At 36.4% G+C, this 23,054-nt stretch overlaps 1 protein-coding gene and 1 long non-coding RNA gene across 5 annotated transcripts in view; both read left to right on the plus strand.

Moving 5' to 3' along the window:
* Positions 1-23,054, plus strand: part of LOC139966861 (TBC1 domain family member 17-like) — a 27,700-nt gene continuing 4,646 nt past the window's right edge. Inside the window, exons 1-13 of one of the 3 annotated variants that reach the window (XM_071970308.1) lie at positions 1-176; positions 7,135-7,227; positions 8,226-8,343; positions 8,891-9,110; positions 10,104-10,215; positions 10,712-11,026; positions 12,716-12,819; positions 13,839-13,933; positions 15,249-15,320; positions 15,633-15,856; positions 17,060-17,159; positions 21,992-22,089; positions 22,574-22,690. In XM_071970308.1, the coding sequence (XP_071826409.1) occupies positions 156-176; positions 7,135-7,227; positions 8,226-8,343; positions 8,891-9,110; positions 10,104-10,215; positions 10,712-11,026; positions 12,716-12,819; positions 13,839-13,933; positions 15,249-15,320; positions 15,633-15,856; positions 17,060-17,159; positions 21,992-22,089; positions 22,574-22,690 (1,689 nt within the window). In that variant the 5' untranslated portion in view covers positions 1-155. Of the gene's footprint in view, positions 177-7,134; positions 7,228-8,225; positions 8,344-8,887; positions 9,111-10,103; positions 10,216-10,711; positions 11,027-12,715; positions 12,820-13,838; positions 13,934-15,248; positions 15,321-15,632; positions 15,857-17,059; positions 17,160-21,991; positions 22,090-22,573; positions 22,691-23,054 lie in introns of all 3 variants that reach the window. The other 2 variants (XM_071970299.1, XM_071970318.1) reach the window with 2 other exon arrangements.
* On the plus strand, positions 186-7,114 carry LOC139966903 (uncharacterized). Of its 2 annotated transcripts, XR_011792790.1 has the most exons (4): positions 186-2,423; positions 3,641-3,751; positions 3,994-4,074; positions 4,283-7,114. It is a non-coding gene; the product is annotated as an uncharacterized lncRNA (long non-coding RNA). The 2 variants fall into 2 exon arrangements; XR_011792788.1 differs by having other exon boundaries at positions 186-3,751.

The following is a 23,054-nucleotide window of genomic DNA, read 5'->3' on the forward strand; positions in this document are numbered from 1 at the left end:
ACTTTGTCAACATAACTTAGAGTAATGTAAAGTGTAAATGTAAAGTGTAAAGTGCAAAATACCTGATATACAAAAACATCGTGCATTTGTGGCTAATACCCAACATTGTAAGATATGTAAGACAGATCTGATACAGTCAGTTACATGTTGAAAGAATGGATTCTGTGGAAAAGCTGGTAAGCTAAGCAACTACAACCTAAGATAAAGCTAGACTAGGAATCTTAGGATGAGTTCTTATCGTATACGGTCCTAGGCCTAGCCTAGGTCTACAGATGGTGAGCCTATACAATATGTAAGCAAGTAATAACTAGTAATATAGCCTACTAGTAGTAGTAGTATGTAGGCCTATATCATTATTAATAACCTACGTGGTCTAACTCTTAGCTACAAAGCGAGATGTTATGTGAATCTTTAAATAACGTTACACATCTCAAAACTTAGGCTACTATTGATGCCTACAGTAACTTGGCCTACATGATTAAAAGAAAGCAGTAAATGTAATGTGACCATATTATTTCCAGTAGAGAGACTTGTAAGTTGTAGTCTACATGATATTTTAATCAGCTAAAATGTTTTAGACTTTGTTTTCCAAACATTTCTTCAAATGGTATGAGGCTTTTTCCTCTTTTTTTCATTTGTCTTTATTATTTACTTCGTTCTAGAGGGCTTCTTGTAGGTATTTCATTACGTTTACTCTCTCCTTATTTGGTCAAGTTGTGGCAGATTAGAAACGGTGCTCAAGGGAAGCAGTGTCACTGATGCAGTTCAGTTGTGACTACATGTGGCCGTGGGTACTATAGCAGGGCTCATTTTAAGAAGGTTGTCCTTCAGGGAACCTTGTCTTCATGTTTGGTGGTCTGAAGGATTTTTTTGGTTGTCAAAATGAAATCACTTGGATTTTTAAAATGGCACGTCTTGCGCATAAGTAATACTAAAATGTATCGATTTAGTTTTGTAGGTGAGAACCGTAACGTTAGGCTATGCAGGCCTAGTCAATCGGCCTGAGGCTTAAGCCTGCTCTTGGTGACTAGTCTTATGGAGAGTGTAGAGTTAGGTTGGTGTTTGACACTGTTCATGATTAATCATGTTGGGTAGCGGGAATTCTTTGGTAGTGAAAAATGATTTCCTTAATCGTTTCCGATCATTTCCAGAGACAGAGGGTAGGCCCAGGGTATAAACATAAATGAGCATGCGATATGCCCACATGCACAGTATAGTACTGCATACACATTGTACTCCAGCAAGCTTGTCATACATGTGTGCGGCCGTGAGGTAGAATGCAAGTGTGGTCACATCCACCAGGGTCTGTACTCTGTAGTGTACGAGTGTACGTGTAGGAAGTATACGGTACTGTACGTAGCCATCAGTGCATTTGGGTGTTTCTTTTTTTATAGGGGCCAGTACTAATATCTGGAGATTACCTAACATTTCCCTAATTAATTAGCTGCTAGTACTAATCCAGATAAGTTGATCCATGATAAGTTATTCATATGGTTCAAGTGAACATAAATATTAACATTCTTAATAGTTCACATGTTTTAGACGGGCTGGTAGCCACAAACATGTTGTGGTGTCTCCACAATTTATAGCAAATAAGTGTGACAAATATTCTACAAAATTATAAAGCTTGTAGCACCTATTTCTTTAACATCATATTAACCATTATCTTTATTGAAATGATAAATAAAACTCATATAAACCATACTACACTAAACTTCCAGGTGTGTGATTTGTTCTCTTTATTTTTGACACACTGCCACTTTAAACTGAAAACGTAACATTTAGTGTCCCACGAAGTTACGTATGCAGACGCGATTTTGTGTTATAATAATCCAAATATTAAATATGGTTGATCAACTTACTATGCCCTACATATACTTGCAGGTACACAAAACTAATTCAGAATAACGATCAATATCATGCAGTGTTCAGTTCATAATTTATGGCCAGATTAATTTTTGTAAGAAACATGTTGTGTCCAGTGTAGATAGTTACGTTTTCACTAGTAAGACTCACACGGTAGTCGCTATGAACATATTAGCGTATTGAAAAAACAGTCGACAGTAAGGCCATACAAGGCGGGAACGTGGCGACAACAAATTGAGCCTCTGTTTAGGAAACTTAAGAAAGGTAATCTATATTGTGATTTGTGTCCATCTCGTTACGCTTTTATAAATGTTACGTTTCTAGACATGAAACAATAACATAATATATATGAATAATATATATATTTTATGATTGTTAGAGCGAACAATTAATTGTTGTCTATATTATCATACGTCGGATAAAAGTACGTCGTTCGCATCATAATACACCTGGCAAAACGAATCACAAGTTGGCAAGATCTGATTTGGAAACCACGCAATGTTGTGTACAGAATTACGTTGGCTTGAATTACATTTACAGACAAATATTTTACCTACGTGAGTACTTTAGTGCTTGATATATCGTTATTATACCGTATTTATTTGTTTATTTTGTAATAAGTTGCACTTGATACTTATTTGCGAGTAATCTAAATGGATTTATTAAAATTTCATTCAATACGTAACCATGATACCCAAAAGTATGTGGTGTCTCGGCATGCATTTACATTAGTTAGGCCCGCGTTAGTTACGTTAGCTTCACGTTAATTATTATTAGCGTAGGCCTATGGCCATACCATTTTATCACATTGTACGGTATGTAGGGTTGATGCTAACTTTTATTGGAGGGGGAATTGTCCCCCATTACATGCGATAAAAAAAGAGATATATATCCTCTGAATTCATACTTGATCCTAGCCTAGCCTAGCATATGCCCACAACGTTGTAGGTATAGCCTAGGCTAGTTAGACTAAGATTCTTTAATTTTTTTTTTGGGGGGGGGGAATTAGTCAGTCCCGCTGCTGTGCAGTATAAACAAACCAGCCTAGCCCTAGCTACATGTATGTTAGATAAGTTAGATAAGATATTTAAAATAGTTGCCATAGGCTAGGCCTATATATTGTCCAATTTTGTTTTGCATCATCACTATCAACTATCACAGTAGGCTAGGCTTATAGGTTACCAGCCTGTTCTTATATATTACTCTTAGTCTGACCCTGGGGCCTGGGCCTTCATTTCCACAAAATGTGCCCGGTTATAAAAAAAATGGTACATTGTGGCCGAAGGCTCTGTCCAAATTTTTGTTGCATCGATCGTATACATGTTATCCTAGTCCGACACTACATTGTCGCATTATCGTTGGGTTCTTTTTCCATATTCAGTATGGCGCCTATCGCCTCGGGGTTGGTGTGGTAAAAGGTTGACTACAAAAATTACCAAACAAAAAGAAGTTGATTTCAATGTTTTATTCGCTCCATGTTCGATAAGTAATCAACTCAAAAATTTATTTGGACAGATTATACAAAAAATTACAGCAGGCTACTACCTGTATAAAAGATTATTTCCATTATATTATATTTTAGTGTTTTAAAAATAAAGTTTAGAAGTAAGAAAGGAATTTTGATTGTGCTTGATTTGCTCAAGGAATTGTGTTTAGTGCACCAGGCCGGGCAGTAGTCATGGGGGGGCTAACTGTTTCCCACCCCCCCCCCCACCCTAGAAAATGTTGGATACTGTGCCTATCTGTTCTAATTCCCTTTGCTGTTTACTTCCAGCATACAGTACATGATTTGGAATTGTCAGCAGTGGGAATGGTATTCCAGCTACTTCATCCACCAGTCCAGAGGGAAACTTGCCTAATGTTGCTCAACCATGCCATCCGGAATGTATCCTTTATACATTTGTTTTCATTCTTGGCATCATATCCGATTTGAAGTGTGTGTGTGTGGGGGGGGGGGGGGGAGGATAGCCCACCATTCCAAAAAATTAGTGTGTACAATATTTAGAGTCCATGGAGACGACCAGGGTTCATGCCGATGTTCATATAACTTGATCATTAAATTTTTGATTTTATATTAAGTATTTTAAAGTTCACGAACAATCCATAATCTTTAATTAATAACTACAGTAGATGATGATACTTCAACGGCACATCCTGAGGGAAACATGTCACCATTGCCCAAAGCTGCCGAACCACGCCATCCGCAGTGTATCCTTAATATATTTTATTGTTATAGTATTCATTTCAGTTTCAGACCTATCAGTAAGTAATACGTACTACAGTAGTGCAGTGAAGTTGCAGTTTTCCTTCCCACAATCCCAGTGAATAACTACATCCACCCCAGTTGACTGCATTCACTACACATTTTTTTTAAACCATATTACCATATCTTAAATATCCTTGACATAACATTCAGCTGTTCCTCTGCACAATACGTGGACTCGTGGGCAGTGGGTGGCTGTAATATATGATGAAGAGTGGTGGCCAGGTATTATCACGGATGTTGATAACGGATCCTGTTCTATCACTTTCATGAAACCCACTGGCTCCTACAATAAATTTATTTGGCCGGAGAAGGAGGAAACAGACCTTGTGTCTTCAGATTCAATATTAACAGGTCTTGATGATCCTCCTGTACCGATAAGTCGCCGTCACTTTGCTTTAAACTCAGTACAAGCGAAGGATGTCACTAACAAAATGAGAATGGTTCTAACACAATAAGTTTATGCAGTTTCTTGCAGGATTTTATCCAATGCCTAGGACAGCTATGGCATCGTGATCAACATTATTAATACTTTTTTTTCATGTTTCACCATTCTAGGATCTATTAACACATTGTTCCTTCCTTCCTTATGTTCACGTTACAATTTGAATGCTTTTCTTCATGCATTATGAACATTTTGTTACTGGTTTATTTGTGGTTTATAATGAACTAACAACCTTAACGATGCCATAACTGTTTCGATCCATAAAGGTTAGTATGTTATGGAGACGGCTATAATTTAGGATCTCCTGCTTGATGATGCCAAGCAGAAATGTATTATTTACATTCATCAGCTAGGCTAACCATAGCATTGTTGTCTCAATTGCATGCAAACAAATTTGAAATTGGCCGAACAATGCAAATGAAAAAAACAACAAGAAATTAATTAATAAAGTGATTAGTGAATAATTATTGGCAAAATTCATATATGTTATTAAATGAAACAGATGAACATGAATGAAATTAAATGTAATGAAATGACTCAATTTGGATCTTGAAAATTTAAATGAATCTATCCAGTACTGGTATTGAATGGGAACAATTGAGGAAATTATTATGGAGTTTTTTATATCGCATTTATTGTACACTAATTTTGTTTACCGTCCATTTATGCGGTTGAATATTAGCGAATCACATTTATTTGTACATATGATTGGAGTTGAACATACATTGTTATTTTGTTGTGTTAATCTGTACTATATATAAAGTTTAACATGACAGCACAGTTCTCTGATCAGCCTCTTTGTTTCATTCCTTGTCCTTCTCTTTTATCATTCATTTTGTGAAACATAAATTATGGGATTACAGTAGAATTAATTGTAAATCAGCTTGATAGCATTGCTTTCTTGCAGAAAACGCACAGACAATACAGTACCTTTAGAAGTAAAGGAAAGATAATATAATATGCAGCAACATTATCAATATAAAAAATCAACAAACTACATATATAACTGAGATACCTGTAAGCCTATGTCGATGTAACAGGGACACCAAAATATTGGTGTCCCGTTACACGTTCGGCATTGTTCATTTGGCCACTGGTATATTTGTTGATGTATTCTGAATTAGCTGTATGTCAATATCAGAGGGAATTAGATCATTATTTTATAATATGGAAACACATTTTAAGTGAGTATGAAGGATTGACAACATCACAGAAAAAAAAAATCACTTTCACAGTTGCCAAATATCCAGAATTTGTAACGTGTGAAAAATAAATCAAGAATTACTAAAATATTATAGTTGTGCATGACAATAACTGATGTCTTGGATTATGACCATGTTTAATACCTAAGTTAAAATAAATAATATAACAGTGTATGCTGAATTTACTATGAATGACATAGATGAATGTATAATGTTTGGTGTCCCTGTTACACGTGATATTTTGGATATTGTCTTATGACTTTACCTATACTATTTGCATTGCAAGCTAGCTATAAGCAAAATGTTTTTTTTAGTTGGCTTTGCATTTGTTGTAGTACACATGCATGCCATTATCATTGTGATATCACATATTTGAAAATTTTAAGCCTATGTCACAAGTTGGCACCCATATTAAAATAAACACCCATATGTACAATATGCACGTTCAGCTGAAGTGTAGGATTTTCCCCTCATTATGGAAAGTACCAAATGTTTTTATTTTGTACGTTGTTACTAACATGAATGGAGGGTGATACCAACAAGCTACTATAATTTTTGGGGGGCGGATTTTATTTCAATGAATATATGTATTTTTGAAGTGTTGAACACTTAAGGCAAATAGCTAGTCATCTGACGGACGACCTATGCAGGTTTTTTTAGGTTGTTCTAAGCCCTGTACAGTATGTGATAAATGCATTATATAGTACCTTTACCCTTTCACTAGAGTGTTGATAATGTGGATCTTGCATTTGTTAGATAGAGAGTCCTCTTCGTGTGAATAAATGCAGTATTTTGAAACATTTTCGGAGGGAACATTTGGAGCACTTGGGTGGTAGACACATACAGTATCTAATAATTTTCATACTCTTAGCAGAAATGTTAGATCATATTCATGCAATTAAATTTGACTAAAGTTGAAGGAATTTCACAGTACACTTGAGCTAGGGTTTGTGCATGTAAAATGAAGTGACTACTATTTAGGCTTTCCAGAGTGTTTCTAGTATTTGAGTCTTTGCAAATTGTTTAGAAATTAAAGAAAGGGTTCATGCTTCTTACTGACAGTATAAGCCTATTAAAAACAACGCAGGTTTTAGTAACAAAGATCTATATCTTACTGTACATTGGTATAGGTTGCTAGCCATTGAACTGGCAATAGAGTTCAACAAAAGGTATGAAAAGATGTCTGTTTTACCTTCTAAGTGTATTTTACAATTTTTCTTACCCAAGTCATGAAATGTAATCATGAAAAAATATCCTGACTTTTTTAAAATTTAATGTAATCTCTGACTTTTTAAAATTTCATATCTTTCTTAAGTTTGTTCCATAAACTGTAGCGATTCCATCAATTTTTGTTGCAGACGGTGTTTGAAGTTTCTGGAGTTTTTATCCATACAGCCAAAGCAGAAAGTGAGGATGTGTTGCTAGCAGGGAAGGTACAGCTGGTTTTACAGGTAAAGTTAAAAAATATAATTAATGCATATAAATAATTAATTCATAGAGTAATTCATAATAATTAGTATGTATCCCTTGTGTTTGGAGGAGGAATGAAAATGGTTGTTGGGAAGGGAGACTAGCCTGCCTGTCTGCTTGTTTTTTTGAATTCATTAAAATAATATAAAAGAAGAAAGTGCAAGTTACATGTTGGCTGAATAGTACTTGCAAAAAGAGAGACCATGTGATGGTCCCGGTCCTGATGTAGATCCTGGTCCCGATGTAGATCCCGATTAAATCACTTTTTGGGACATATTTGACGGATAGGATTCAATATCCTCAGCATGCTTTAGGAAAAAATTATGATTAAAAAAAAGTTCAGAGAGAGGGTTAAAATTTGTACCATGGATTCATGGATTGTAGATAATATCATGGAAAGGATGCTATATAGCATGTATTTTGCCGGTAAAAAGCAACATGGTTGTATGTCGTGTGGTATGCGGTTCTATCCGTGCTAAAACATTACCCATTTCAGAACAGTGTATGGTTTAGTATACTGACACATCACGATCTTATTCTTGCTTTTTCTGAATTTTTAATGAAAAATCTTGCCCACAGGTGTGCATTTCTGGTCCTACTGTACATATGGAACTTAGAGAATTGGTTTTGGCATGGAACACAGAATAGATTGCAATGGATTTTATACTGTACCATGCACAAGAGGGTTTGCAAATAGTCTGTTATTCTCCAATATTCTGAAGACAAAAAAGAAGAAGAAAGAGATATAAGTTTACATTAAGAAAACTGGTATTATGAACTTCCACTGTATGTCAATCAGTCAAGGATGCCTCTATCAAATTCAGCTAATAGGTTTATCCTATGTGAGTGAACAACATACTCAGCATTTTCATTTCATGGGCAAAGTCAACTTATAAACAACTCTCGTCTTGTCTTGTTTTGATAAGGTTACCAATTTAATTGCCAGTAACTCATGTTTGGTTATTTCCTTTTCGACCAGGGAAAAGAGTGCTATGTTTTTTGGAATCCTCTTCACCATGGAAATGCTGTAGAGCAGCCTGACCCCGATTGGACGGTGGTCAATACGAGATCAGACCAGGCAACCAATGGGAACGCAGGTAATTAGTAAACACAGCCGGTGAAAACAATCGAAGCTCCATTTTTATAACCAAAGAAAAATTATATGTAACCAAGGTTCAATGCATTTATGAAAACCAAACCCCTCTAGCAGCCTATCCCTCAAACTTACACTCAATTTACATTTACAATTTACATTTACACTCTATTTACACAAATGCAATTTACATTTACACTCTATGTACACAAATTTACACAATGTTGAACACTGTGAATGATCTTGGTTTACTTTGAATATAAAAAGTTAACACATTAAAGTCTACCAAGATAACTGTCATAGGTTTCTAAGCCTGATCAAAGTCAATTTAGTTGACACATTAAAATATGTTTGCAAATAATTTTTCCATGTTTTCTTAATTAACTAAGATCAGACTCTGCTTACTTAGGTATACTATTAGATTTAAGTGATATCGTTAACTTCAATTTGGGATTTGAAGATGCAAGCTTTGAATTTATAAATATATCTTTTCAGCAAATGCTTGAAGGGTGGCATTGCCATGACTTTCTTTTAAATCTTTTTAACAGAAGAAGAAGGAAGAGCAAACCAAGCTGGGCAAAGCAGAAGTAAAAACTCTCTCTCAATCGACTTGGCTGCGGTCCGGAGCATCAGAATGTCGACTCCAAATTTAGGGTGGGCCTACTTGGTATTCAGAATGACGGACGATGAAGATATGCCTCCGCTTCACTTTCACGAGGGGGGAAGTCGGGAGCTGATCTCGATGATCCGGAAATACGTCACAGTCTCCAGGTACCTTGAATCGTCAATGTATAAAGTCTTATGGGTATTCTGGTCACAGGTTCCCTAAAAGTGGGTTCGGGCAACTGCGTCCGTTAAAATCTCACCAGAGTCAAAGGAGGATCGGAAATGCTGGTTAAAACACCTTAACGATGCAAGGAAGCATATTATTGTCCCATCGTTCATTGTTTGGACTCTTGATGGAATGATCATAAAAACAAAAAATAAAATAAAAATATTATTGTCCCAAAAGTGGGTTTTATTCCTGAAACTGATGCTTCTCTCATAGGTTGGGATGCAACATGGGTGTTGAATGAAGAAGCTCAAGTCTGAGCAAATCTGAACGATGATATTGTGCATGTAAGCAGAGAGGGGCACCAACACCATCTGTGGGAAACCAGATTTTCACTGCAGGGTACATAGTTTACATGTAAATGTTGGTTGCAGTGAGGAGTGGATGAGGAGTAAAGGTCATTTTTTGGAAAGATAGAAGTTGCTCCTCTGGGGAACAACTGTCCTTGTTTTGGTGTAATTTTTTTTTGGAAGTGTTTTATAATAAAAGACCACCGAAAAATAGATTTTCAGTACACAAGCTTGTAGAAAACTTTAGGACAGCTTGTATGGCTATCTATATTGAGGCTGTTGAGCTAACCAAAAATGACTCTGTATCATTCTTTCAGAAAGTCTGGAACTTCCTTCTTGCAAAATGACTAAAATTTGGATTATTTTGATTCTCCAATATCCCCCCCTTTGTTTTGATTCTCCAATCTCCAAAATCTCCTCCCCCCCCCTTTTCAAACTCCCAACCTCACCCATTATGCAAGGAGGTAGTTTTTAGACTTGGTCTTCTTATAACGTTACTGATTCCACTACCCTAGTCACATTTGTCAGTCTGAGGTTCACAATCTACAAAGAGCCTTTTCATCTCGGTAATTAACTGCATATTAATTGGTTTACACATTAATGATTAATTATATTTCCTTGGTTGTCTTCCATTCCATGCAGATCACCCACCGACAGGGACTTACTCAACGTCCATCCTAAGAACACAGATGCTCTTTCTACGTCGTTCTCCGAATTACAGATTCTGTCAGAAACCAGCGGTAACTATGTCTCGGTGAGTAGGACTGTACCATCATTTTAATACTTTGTGAAATCCTCACAAGATGGCAGGGAAACTTCATTCATCAGAACTCTTCATTTATTAACTAAAGATATCCCTCCAGACTTATTTCTCTACACATGGGTTGTTTATGTTAATAAGCAGGATTTTGGTTGCTAGCATGGGTCAGTTCGCATATTGATAAGGGTGTGAACGTCGTTGTGAATAGAGGAGTGGTTAGCCACCGTCCTATTCTCTACTATTTTACAACCTTGGTCGATTTACTAGAATTTTTTGGAAATAATGGAATAAGCTGACAATTTAAGCCAGGGAATGAGAACCCAACTAATCATGGATAGAAGAGTATTTCAAACATAGCATAGCACATCTTTTAGGAAACCGGAATAACTCTAAAAACATTGCTAGCATGATAAGCAACACATATTAACATTCACCAAAAAGTCATCCTTTTTTAATGTTACAATAATATCTTCTCCTTCTGATACCATAGAAATTTTTCAAAGATCCCGTCACGGCGACTATGGGGGGTTTCTCGAGGGTCACCAGCTTCGTCCGAGATAACATCCTCCCTTCTTCGAACATGCTGAATCGACCCACGGAGGATTACTCCCAGATTTTCCCGGACATTACGACCTTTAAAGTGGAGCAGGACTTTGATCTCATCGCAACCACCGAGAACAAACTGGCAGATCGTCCAGAGGTCACCAGAAGCAGTCCATTGACCGAGGCAGAGTGGCATGCCTTCTTAGATGGTGAAGGAAGGGTGCTCAATGTACCAGATCTAAAGGAGAAAATCTTCAGAGGGGTAAGCATTGACTCTGTTAAAAGGGATACTCCGGTGGCAGACTATGTGACACCTTCATCGAAAAAGAAAAAATATTGCCTACTCAAGGATGTGCCCACGCTGGGCGGCACTGGGCAGCCCCGCCCTGCACTAAAAATTACCGCCCAGCACTGTCTTGAAAATCGTGAATCCCGCCCAGCACTATTTTCATCTAAAATCGCGACATTCCTAACAATATATTCAACAAAAATTGGGCCTAGTCTATGCCAAAATTATACAGACTAATAATGCATGAGTTACGCATGCGAGAAACATTACTTAAGGCTCTCAATCGGTCCCTTGTAAAACCTCTTTGAAACAAACTAATAACTTTTACCAGGTACGTAATATATTTCACTAAAAAAAAATTTAAAGATGTAAATTGTTAGCAAAACTAGTGTATGTGCTTGAAAAGCTACACAAGTGCCAGCATTTGGCATCTGAGCACCTTCAAAAATCGAAAAATTTCTCAAAGGGGTGGGGACACCACCTCCCCCTTAGACCCCTCCCCCAGGACGACGATCAGTATACCCGGCACTCAGGAAATCCTGGGCACATCACTGGTACTGTTAGTTGAAAACCCTATCTCAATATCTTGTTCCTAACTCAAGATATAGTTGATTGAATGAAATCTTGACTGGTTAAAGCATCGATTCTTCCCTGGAGTAGATCGCAGTACGTGGACCGTTGATGTCATATTGTGCAAATGTTCTTTCAAAGCTGTACATTTCTATTGTAATCTGCTTGTTGAATTTTTCCTTGAAACCTGAAACCCTACTACTTCCACAAGCCATGGCTGCACTTCATTGATGAAGAACTTGGGGCCTTCCCCTCCCTCATTATGTGAGAAAGTGGTCAGATGCTTAGGTAGGTTAAGGATGTTACTGGAATTGAGAATGGGTGTAACAATTACACACCTACCTTGTGATTTCTCTGATCACGCATTGAAAAGAGAAGGCTTGTTGTTTAATCCACAATCATCAAATGAGCCTCTGTTGGCTTTTCACCCCTAGGCGTTACTAAGCTAACCTTAATCGAATATCAACCGCTGTCCACAGACTTGGGACGCTTACATGGCAAATGTGATCATATGGAAGTGAAAAACTAATCAACCCTAGTGGGAATTAAGCTAAGGACGTTGGAACATATGGTAACAACCAGCTGCCTTCTTTACTGCAGTGCAAAAGTCTCTTTATGGTTACTGTTTGTCTTGATGTCAACCGGGAAGTTTTTGAAGTCAATCCTATTTCACTTACAAAATATCCTCAAACAATGCAGTCCATTAGATCAAACTAGTCAAGGTCATGTTCAAAATTTGAAGAAAAAGAAAATTCCAAATATTTTTGCATGATCGAACTTATTATTGTTATTGTTATGATGAGTAATACTCAATAGGTTTGATAAGATCACCAGAAAGTAGTGCCTTAACCCCAAACGCCTGATCTAAGTACCCCAGTAACACCTGACTTAGTGGTGCACCGACTGTAACCCCAAACTCTGCTCTAAGTACCCCAGTATCACCTGATGTAGTGGTGCACCAGTCTCAACCCCAAACTCTGCTCTATAAGTGCCCCAGTAATACCTGACATAGTGGTGCACCGGTCTTTGTGGCAATTGTGCATGCAAAAGATACAAATAAGATAATTTCCATCTTTCTGATTCGCTACACAGGGTATAGAACCTTCCATAAGGAAAGATTTGTGGCCATTCCTGCTGTGTTACTATTCCTGGAACTCCACGACGAAGGAGAGGATAGATAGCAGGAAGCATAAAGAGTAAGTCTGTTATGCTATTTTTAAAACTGCTTTGAAAACATATAATTGTAGGCTAGCTTTTACTATGTAATTGACTGTGTTTTAACTTTTATTATGCATAGATACTACGTTTGGAACTACTTACTTAATTCTTAACATTTTTTTTTTAATTCATTTTTTATTTATTTACTACGTGTAGGGTTCTATTTTTTATCGTTTAGTATTGGGTGTTTATTACCATCTGTTTTAGGCTTTTACAGTAATTGTCTTACTGTACTGTAGTTTCTCATACTTATATATATTTAAACATTGACTATGATTTAATCTATTTTACTATTTACATACTTCTAAAATTGTTTTGGACTATATGCATTTTAGTGTTTAGTATCGTTTAGTACGGGTGTGTTTTTTATATTGTTGCTTTTACATTTTTTGCCTTATTGGTTCTATATATTTAATATTTTGGTTTTTGTTACTATTTTTGTTTTTAGGTTTTACATTTGTAAAGCGCTTTGAGCAGCTGTGCTGATTATACGCTATATTACTTATTATTATGGGTTTGAGCTAATCTCTGCAGCAGAGATAGCAGTGATATAGGTATAGGGAAATGGACTTTAATGTACGGGCTGCAGGAGGATCAAGAATGTTTAGAATGAGGGGTAGGGGCGGTGGTTTCGTCGATTGCAATACCCATGTAGGGGAGTGTGGGTGTCCTCCCCCAGCCCAAAAAATGTGAAAGTTTAGAGGTCAAAAGTTGCATTCTTAGGCTTATTTAGACTATAAACTAGAGATTGCTGTAATATGGTTGGTGGCGTGTGGACATTTTCGTGACCAGTTTTAGTGTAACAGTATATTTAGGTTTAATCCTGATGATTTTTGAAACAGTTTTACAGTTTATAACTGTAAAACCTACAATGTTTGTTCAGCATGGAAGTTTCCTCTTTTTGTTAAATGTTTTGGCCAAAAGTGAACTCACAATGTTCAAAGGAGATGTGTTGATAAAAGATTTCACACAAATTGTTGTCCTTTCCTAATTCTAGGGATGAGTATTTTGGTATGAAGGCACAGTGGAAGACCATCACCACAGAACAAGAGAGGAGATTTTCAATCTTCAAAGAAAGGAAGAATTTGATTGGTCAGTATGAATGCAGACTACAGCCCCTACATCATACATATTCATAACTTTAACTTGCAATGTTTGTCAGTGGTATAAAATACTTTCATTTTCTTTCAAATTCATGTTTTGGTGACCAAATATTTTCATTTGAGATTTCTTATAAATATCATTTCAATTCATTGAGTTTCTCCCTCTGCAACACATATGCAGATTGAAGCCAAGAATAAAGACGTAAAAAATTGAATAAATGAATAATAAATAAATTAAAAAAAAGGTAAAAGTAAATAAAAATGCCAAGGGAAGAAAATGTTATAAATGTATGACATCTTAACATTGTTACATAAACAACAGTAACCAAAGATCCCTGTGACCTGTTTTTCAATAACTTTTGTAATCTTGCAATAGGAAAAAGCAAGATCATATGTGGTGGAAGATAAAACATTTAAGTATTAAAAAGCAGTTTAAATGGGAGATGGCTGTTGCTAAACAATATGACATGTCAGCAGTGTATGCACACTGGTTCCCTATAATGAGCAATTTGACACTAAGTACTTAAAAAGCAAATTTTCTCAAAGGGAAACCAAACTTTCCCTTTCAGATACCTTTGGTAAGCTTCTCTTGTTGCTCATATGTGGGTTAGGGGCAGGGGGGGGCGAGGGTGGGGGGGAACTAGAGGGAAAAAACTACAGATGTAGAAAATTAAGAAATTGTAAATGAATATTATGTTGTGACTTGTCTGGTTAACTTAGGACAAAAACTGTTAACAGTTGGTTACATATCTGACTTGAATTTACATTAGCATTAATGTGTAATGAAGTGAGTAAGGATGTGTGATTAAAGGTATTGACCGTGGAAATTAATACATTGTTCTAGTGCAGTAGAATAGCTCTCGACCAGATATGGCCCACAAGAGGTTTCACTCTGACCCATGGCAAAGAATGGACACATAATCTTTACACTCATTGGTTGGTATGCAAACCCTTAAGCCCTTTAGACTTGAGCATGCTAAGGGCCTGCTGTACACGTTACTCAATCTAGGTACAGTGAGTTTGTGATTCTGTCTGACGCTTTGCTCCCAAAACAATGTTTGTTCTCTGTCCCTTAAGGCAATTAATTAAGAACCCCCCCCCTCCCATTCAACGAAGTGTTTGTGGATATACTAAATATGTCCAATAAAAATCATAGGAGAAATTTGTAAATATCAAAAGTAGACCTTGTGAATTCGCTTAATAAGTCTGTCTCCTAAATTGTTCAATATCTCCCTGAACTTTGACCCTCGGCAGTAGGCACAAACATTTTCTAAAAAATAAGTCTCAATCCGTCTCTTCAATAGGTAGTAAATGGTCTCGAACACTACTCTCATTACCTGGCATCACTCGTTCACAATTGATGACACAAACGCTATGTAAGTTGATACCTTGTGGAAAACAAAAAAAACCCTGCATGAAGTGTCTTGTCTCTTGGCTAATTCTCCCTTTGCTGTCAAATTACAAACCTCTCTTGAGAGCGTAGAACAAGATTTCGAAACGAATGTGTGTTGGTGTCATTTGGGTTTCTTCTTTGATGAGAGTTCTATTCGTTATCACCCTTCATGGCATCCATTTTCTCTTTATGATCTTTCACGGCTCATAAAAAAGAAATCAACTCTACTTTCACTCATTTTTTGCACAAAATTGTTTGCAAGTTTTTTTAGTTCTCGTCCGGTTCGTCTCCACAGATAAAGACGTCATCAGGACGGATAGGATCCACCCGTTTTTCGCCGGGGAGAAGAATGTGCATTTGGACCAACTGTTTTCCATTCTAATGACCTACACACAATTGAACTTTGACCTGGGCTACGTGCAAGGCATGAGTGACATCCTCTCACCGATACTATTGGTCATGGAGGACGAAGTCGATGCCTTTTGGTGTTTCGTCGGTTACATGGATAATCTGAAATTGGTGAGTTTTTTAATTTTTTATTGTCATGCAAATTAATATCACAGGGAATGGGTTCTCCGCAAAAAACGCTATGCAAAGTGATCAAATTGCTATACAGATTGCTGTACATGTGCAATGATGCATGCCAAAAACTGAAACACAATACTTTCATCATCAATTATTTCCTGTATTTATGTACATTTAACCTGCACTCTGAGCTGATTTAGATTTTATAACTCTTTGAAGACTTTATACCGCAAACTTGTAACAATGTAGGTTTTTAGTTTGATCGCTTAATTTTTTATATATCTAAATAATTAATTAAAAAAGTCCAATATTTCAAAGTTTTGAAACTTGCTCTTTGCATGTGGCCAATACTGTCATTAAAACAGTTGTGTGGGAGACAAACCCCCCCCCCCCCTGGAAATCCAAATGAAAGGTTCAATTCTTTACCATTTGTGAGATGTGTTCTTTGACAGCGCCCTCTTCTACGTAACCATTATTCCAGCAGGTAGCTCTCATTGAGATTTGAAAGAGGGGGAGAGATATAAAGATATTGAAATTTTCAGCAGACATTCCATGAATTTGCTGTGATTGCATATTATTATACTTACCAAGTGTCCTGGTATGAACGAGAATGTCAATACATCTCCCCGCTCAAACGTCCAATTCAATGTTCTTGCTTGAGATTGGCTACATAATGGGGCTTTGAATGTCACCACCCAACCCCACCCTTCCCACTCCCCCTCCCACCCCCACCCTGGAAAATCAAAGAAATCTAGGAAGTATGGGTAGCTTTGTATTATGCAGTGTTTGATGTAATGTTCATTCATACTTAGTAAAGATTCCTAAATCCTATTGGTCCATTCAGGTCAGCTGACCGTGGTTAGTCCTGTGAGTAACGCACGGTAAAATTACGGGGCATCACTTTAATAAATCTTTGGTTATATGTAACCAAAAATGTTTTGTTTTATGATTTTTCCCCCACACTAATGGTAGTGTATGAATGAACGGGGTTAATCAACGATCTAGCGTGCGTTACTCACATGATTAATGCTATCGCTGGATGCACTCGGGCTCCGCCCTCGTGCATCGCTTGCATTATCCCCCGATCGTGCATTAATCCTGTGAGTAACGCACGCTAGACCGTTGATTAACCCCTTATTTTTGTAACATGTTAAGTTATAAAACTACTTATTTTTTTCCCCCCTTTTCCTTTTTCAGGAGCAAAATTTTGATATGAAGCAAGAAGGGATGAAGAACCAACTAATTCAACTCAACAAACTGGTTCAGGTTATTGAGCCAGAACTTTATGGATTTTTACGTAAGTTTCATTGAAGTTTTTTTTAAATCTGTCAGTTTAGCCAGTTTTTTGGCAATTTTTACCGAAGCTACAGAGTGTTCTACAGCAGGTGATTAAACTAAAATCTTATTTTCCCATCACATGAACATAAATTAGTCTATAATAAATGTAGATTGAACCTTAAAATGGTGTTAGCTGGACACTTGGAATAGTAATAAGAGTGAAATTTCAAATTAAAAAAGTTATTGAGAATAAGGTGACAAGTCAAGCTAATCGGTCTGCATCATTATAACATTATCATGTTGAATCCTGTCAAAACCTGATCCAGATTCAATGCAAAAATATTGTTTCAATTCAGAATGAAACATTAGTTAAACAATAATAATTATTAATAAACAATAACAATTTACAATTAATTAGATTGAAACATTAATTTAGACAACTATAAATATAGATTGACCGTAAAAGTTTTGTTAGCTGGACACTTTGAATAGTAACGAAGTGAAAAGTGAAATTTCTTTATTATTTGAGAATAACGTCACATTAAAATGTTGAATCCTGTCAAAACCTGATCCAATTTCAATGCCAAAAATATTGTTTTTCAATTCAGATGTGAAGCATGAATTTTAAAAGAGGTTGCATGTTTATAGAGGGCGCCTGTCTCTCCTGTCAAGTTTGATAACGTACAGGACAAAATCAAGGTCAAATTTTCACTGTAGTAAACAAGTTTGTTATGCCTGGCTATGAGTAGTTGCATGCACGAGTACCATCGGTTGAACTCTGAAAAATCACTTTACAGGGTAATGTCAGTATCGAACAAGGTGGCAGCAGAGATAAAGAAAAACTAGTCAAGCAGTACAAAAATATTACAAAATAGTCCTTAGTCAGTTACAAAACTTTTGTTGCTATGGAGAAATTTTACATTGCAGATTTCTTTTGCCAGACTTTAAAGTTATTTGACAAATTAATCAAACTATGTTTTGATTTGTTTTGAAATTGTTAAAAAATTATTAAAACTTAATTTAGTAAATAAGAAAGGGAGAAACTATTTATATAATTTTAAATATTGGAGATCTAATATATTTACATATATATATAATTGATATTTTTTGGCGCCAGATTGGCAATATTTGTTTATTTTTAGCCAAATATACTTCTTGCTAGTTTGTGGTTCATGGTTAACTAGTTATCTTGTTTTGTATGGGTTGATTAATTATACCAGCAAAAAATTAAAACTGATTATGATCATGCCAACTCAGAAAGCAGCAATATATATGGAAAGAATTGTGCAGTGCAGATATATAGTCAGACTTGTGTAACCACAAATTGGAATTGTCATTTTGCTGTGAAGTTTAAAGTTGGTTGCTCTGGTGCAACCAGAATGCACTTAATTGATTTTTGCATATATATACTCTTGCAGTTGTCGTGACAACTTATTCCACTGCAACTGGCAAGCAATCATAATAAGTACAACCTTTTTTTGGGTCCATTGTTGGTAACTTCTTGGTAACAACAGCGACACAGAAATTTCCATAGCTTTTTAGTTGCTTCACTAGCCATGTTTCATTTCAAATTATGACAAAAACTTTCAATTCTTGTTTGGTATTACCAATATGGGACAATGTCCGAGCAAAAAAAAAAAATTCTTAGAAACAATCGACATTGTTATTTACCGACTGAAGTTTGATTCATGAAGATATTATTTTGATCGGTTGCAATCTTTATTGTGAGTAATACTCAAAATTGGAAGATTTTTGAAAATTTGTATTTGGACTAATACTAATAGAAAGAAAAGTGTTTGGCCCAGAAAATCTCTAGAGCAGATTGGTACCATTAATAACTCACAAATTAATATTCATTTGGTATAAAATTTCCAAACATGGTGTCTTAGTTTGATTAATTTCCAGTCTAACGTTGAGTACTAGTTGTAAGGTTTCGTTAGAAATGTCAACAATTTTATAGCGATGAACACAGACGTATGCTTACTCTCTCGTGTAACCTCCTCTCAGCCTATTGGTTGAGATCATTATGTAAGACAGAAAACAGTAGATTGCTCACCAACCTTTAACCTGTGTAGTATCAGTTCCCTTTGGAAAGGACTTGTGATATTCACTTTGCCGTGACATGTAATGATCAGTCGCGATGTAAGGGGACTGGGGGTTGCGAGTGGATCAAGTCGGGTTGTTTATATGCTCAGACTCTATCTTGGTTGACTCTGTTGGTTGACTGTGTTGTTGGGTAGCTCCGCAGGTACGTGGTGGTGTGTGTGCACCATCTTCAGTACAGTACTCTCTTTTGGCTGTTAACTCTGTAAACGACCACTCAACCCATACAGCCCAGGAAAGTTCTAGAAATTACCCCAAAAGTAGTGCACATATATAAATTACTCCCCCCCCCACCATCTTATCCGACTCAAGAAAGAAGGAAAGGAATGTATGATGTAAGAGTGGGGGACAGGGGCAGAGAACTAGGACATGTTGCCTATCCAAAATGAACCATTTCCACTTTTTGTCAATAAATGCTTGATTGTTGTCGTAAATGTTTTGACGTAGTTCATAATGTAACCACTGCCATTTTAACTGAACAGGATTTATTAATGCTTGTCTTAAAGGCAGGAAAGAGATCAATGTTTTGTTCATGCCTGCCATTATCAAAATCGTTCTGAATGTCTGCAGTACACAAAACGGATTCATTTTGTACTTCAGTCAAAGTCAAAGTCGTCATAAACAAGTCTGCAAAAAAAAAAGAACAAAAGTTCATCAAATTTGAAAGTGGATAACCACACTTGGGTTTCTGCCAAGTTAAAGCAAATTACATGGTAGATATTTCATTGAGTCATTATTGGAGGGTTTCTGAAAGAAAAGGGTTGAACTAACTTGCGAACGAACCCGTTCAAGTCTGTGTTAAATTCACGATCCTGGCAGTAAACCACCGCGCAGAAAATGAAAGTATACAAACTAAAATAATATGAAAAAGTAACAAAATATAATAATGAACCTAGGAATGTCTGAAAATTGTCTGAGGTATTGACAAAGATTTTAAAAGAAGAAATCATCAACAGAACGTTCAAGATTCCTTTCCATCGTAAAGCTACGTTAACAGAAGGGAAGAATTGATGGTACCTTCTTAACAAGAATTCAGCCGGGATTTGCAATTCCTAGTTTGTCAGTGGTTGCCAATCCTAGTTTGTCAATGTAATCACTGAGCACTACTGTACTAATGAGGCCTTGACCTGGGCAAGGAAGCACAACTTTTATGGATTTATGGATGGATTAGTTGAGTATTTTAAAGCATAGAAACTCAATTTATGAATTTTGAAGTGTGATGTTGGTAGTCAGTGACTGTATAGTAATATTTTGAGATTGAAAAGAAATTGAGAAATATGAATTATATTTTTGTACTTTTTGTATTTTTCTATACTTATATGTGTGTTATATTTTTATACTTTTTATATATAGATATTTATAATATAGTTGTAAAAAGTTAAGTCTTAAACATGAAGTACTCGACTACGGGCAATAAGGATAATGTGAGATCATCTGTCGTACCAGTGGGTAGAAATGTTTTGCAATCGTTAACTTTTCTGGGTACTGACACAAACGTCACTATTCTGGGCACTATCACACAATTTACTTTTGTCTGTGATGTCACAAACGTTGCTTATATGATTCCTATCACAAACATTTTTTTCATGGGGTCCTTTTAGTTGCATTGTGGTAGAAACAAGCAATTTCTTGTGAGGAATAACTTACAACAATATTATACATTTTATAATGTGAACTTCTTGTTATGTTTTGCGTGATATTTGATGTTATTTTTCAGCCACCATGCAAATGAAGGACAACGACATTTTCCTCCAATCCTTACTGAAATGAACAAGAACAACCTTCATTTGTATAACATGTTCCTATGAATACACATGCTTTGTGTATGCTATTAATGATATCTTGTTGTTGTTACCTATTGAATTATTTTGAGCAAGTAAATTCCAAACATCTGTATGGAGATGGTCCACAGTGCCTCCAAATCTAAACATGCTACAAATAGCAACGTAAACTGGGACAGTTTGCGAGGTTACATGTAAGCATAACTGCTATAATTTATGGCCATGTTGCTATGATTTTGGTTGCTATTAATGAAAATCAGAATAAGTTGCGTCTGTTTTGCTGACGATTTCAAGGAGATTCGTTAAGTTTACTGGTAGGTTGGGGTTTGTTCGACAATAAATATCAAATACAGAAATATATTTTCTGGCCTTGAGTAGCCACTGTAGGGGCATAGATTCTGCGATCTAACTGACGTTACCATGCTAGTTGAGTGGATTTATATTTTACTTTTAGAGATCAGATAGATGACCCCCTGGCCTGCGCCTGAAAATTTAAAATCTATTTCTGTTCTTTGCTACTATTTTCCTTGCTTTGAATGGAAAGTCTGAATAAAACTGGTAATTTTTACACAATAGTAGAATTGCAATGAATGGTTAGTAATAGTACAAAAAAATTAGTCTTTATTATAAGTTACAAGAAATTGGACACTAAATATTTGTCATCGCAAAAAGAATTCTCACTGAAATGGAGTAGTTACAAACATTGAAAGGTTTCTTGACATTATCGTAAATAGGACACTCATACCCATAGAACAACAATTGTACCGTTTAAATGCATAAAAATAGAATATTTTGACATTTGCGTCTGTAAGTTTGACAGGAGAAATTTACATTGGTAGGCGCTTCATTTGAAAAAATAAAAAGTAAAACCAACTCAAGTCACTTCAAGGAGGGTGTGCTTTGAGAGGCAACCATGTGGGTGATTTTTTGGAGAGGTAATTTTCATCAATAATGTTTATTCTTTCAGAATCCAAGGAGAGCAGTAACATGTTCTTCTGTTTCCGATGGCTGCTGATCCATTTCAAGAGGGAATTCACATTTGAAGATATTATGAGACTATGGGAGGTAAAGAGATATGTTTAACAAATTTATAACCCTCTCCCAAAATAACCCAAACACAGGATAAGATTGGGGGTATCTGGACTATGGTGTGGGGGGGGGGAGGGGGGGGTCAGCAGACTATCCTCTACCACATATTCTATATGATGGGATGCTCCTCAATGTTTGAATCCTTTTAACAATCCTCTGCCACCTTGCACTCTTTGCTATGTACAGTTGTGTTGAGAAAATGAAGCATAGGTGATGTCAAACCACAAAGGTGTGATTGAGTGGGAAAGTAGAAAGCAGTGAAAATGCTGTGTTACTAAACTTATGCATTGGTATAGGGTACTCACACCACTGACCATAACTACACATATCGATATGCATTGGTCAATGAAACTACCAAGTACTAAGTGAATTATTCAACCACTGGTTCAGTTGTGTACCTTCAATCCTTGTTGAACAGAGTTTGTATCTAAAAGATGTTTTATTCGCTTTGCTTGTACAGGTGATGTGGACAGGGCTTCCGTGCCAGAACTTTCATCTCTTGTTGTGCTTGGCGATCCTGGACGGACAGAAACGGACCATGACAGAACAAGATCTAGACTTCAATGATATTTTGAAGGTGAAAACTTATTTCTTGTGATTTCTTTCTTTCTATGGTGGCTTTAAAGGCATTGAAGACTCGCCCCAAACCGCGTGCAGCGCTCTGAAAAAGTTAACTTTCCGTTGCTTGCAAGTGAAGTTTTCTGCTTGTCGCTACAAAATGCAGACAGTAATGAAATGTGATACCTTGTTATCTTTAGCTGGACCTGAGATGTCCATCCCTGTAACGTTTGTACACTGTGCTGTGGGTATTGACCACAGTTGTATGTGCTGACTGTACACTAGTGTCTAATTACCGACGGTAGCAAGCTGTTTGTGTATTTTCTGGGATCGATGGTGGTGTCTAACACTTCTGTTACACCTCATTCGAAGCTAGGTCAGAT

Source organism: Apostichopus japonicus, chromosome 1 (assembly GCF_037975245.1).
Source record: "Apostichopus japonicus isolate 1M-3 chromosome 1, ASM3797524v1, whole genome shotgun sequence".
Lineage (NCBI taxonomy): Eukaryota > Metazoa > Echinodermata > Holothuroidea > Aspidochirotida > Stichopodidae > Apostichopus > Apostichopus japonicus.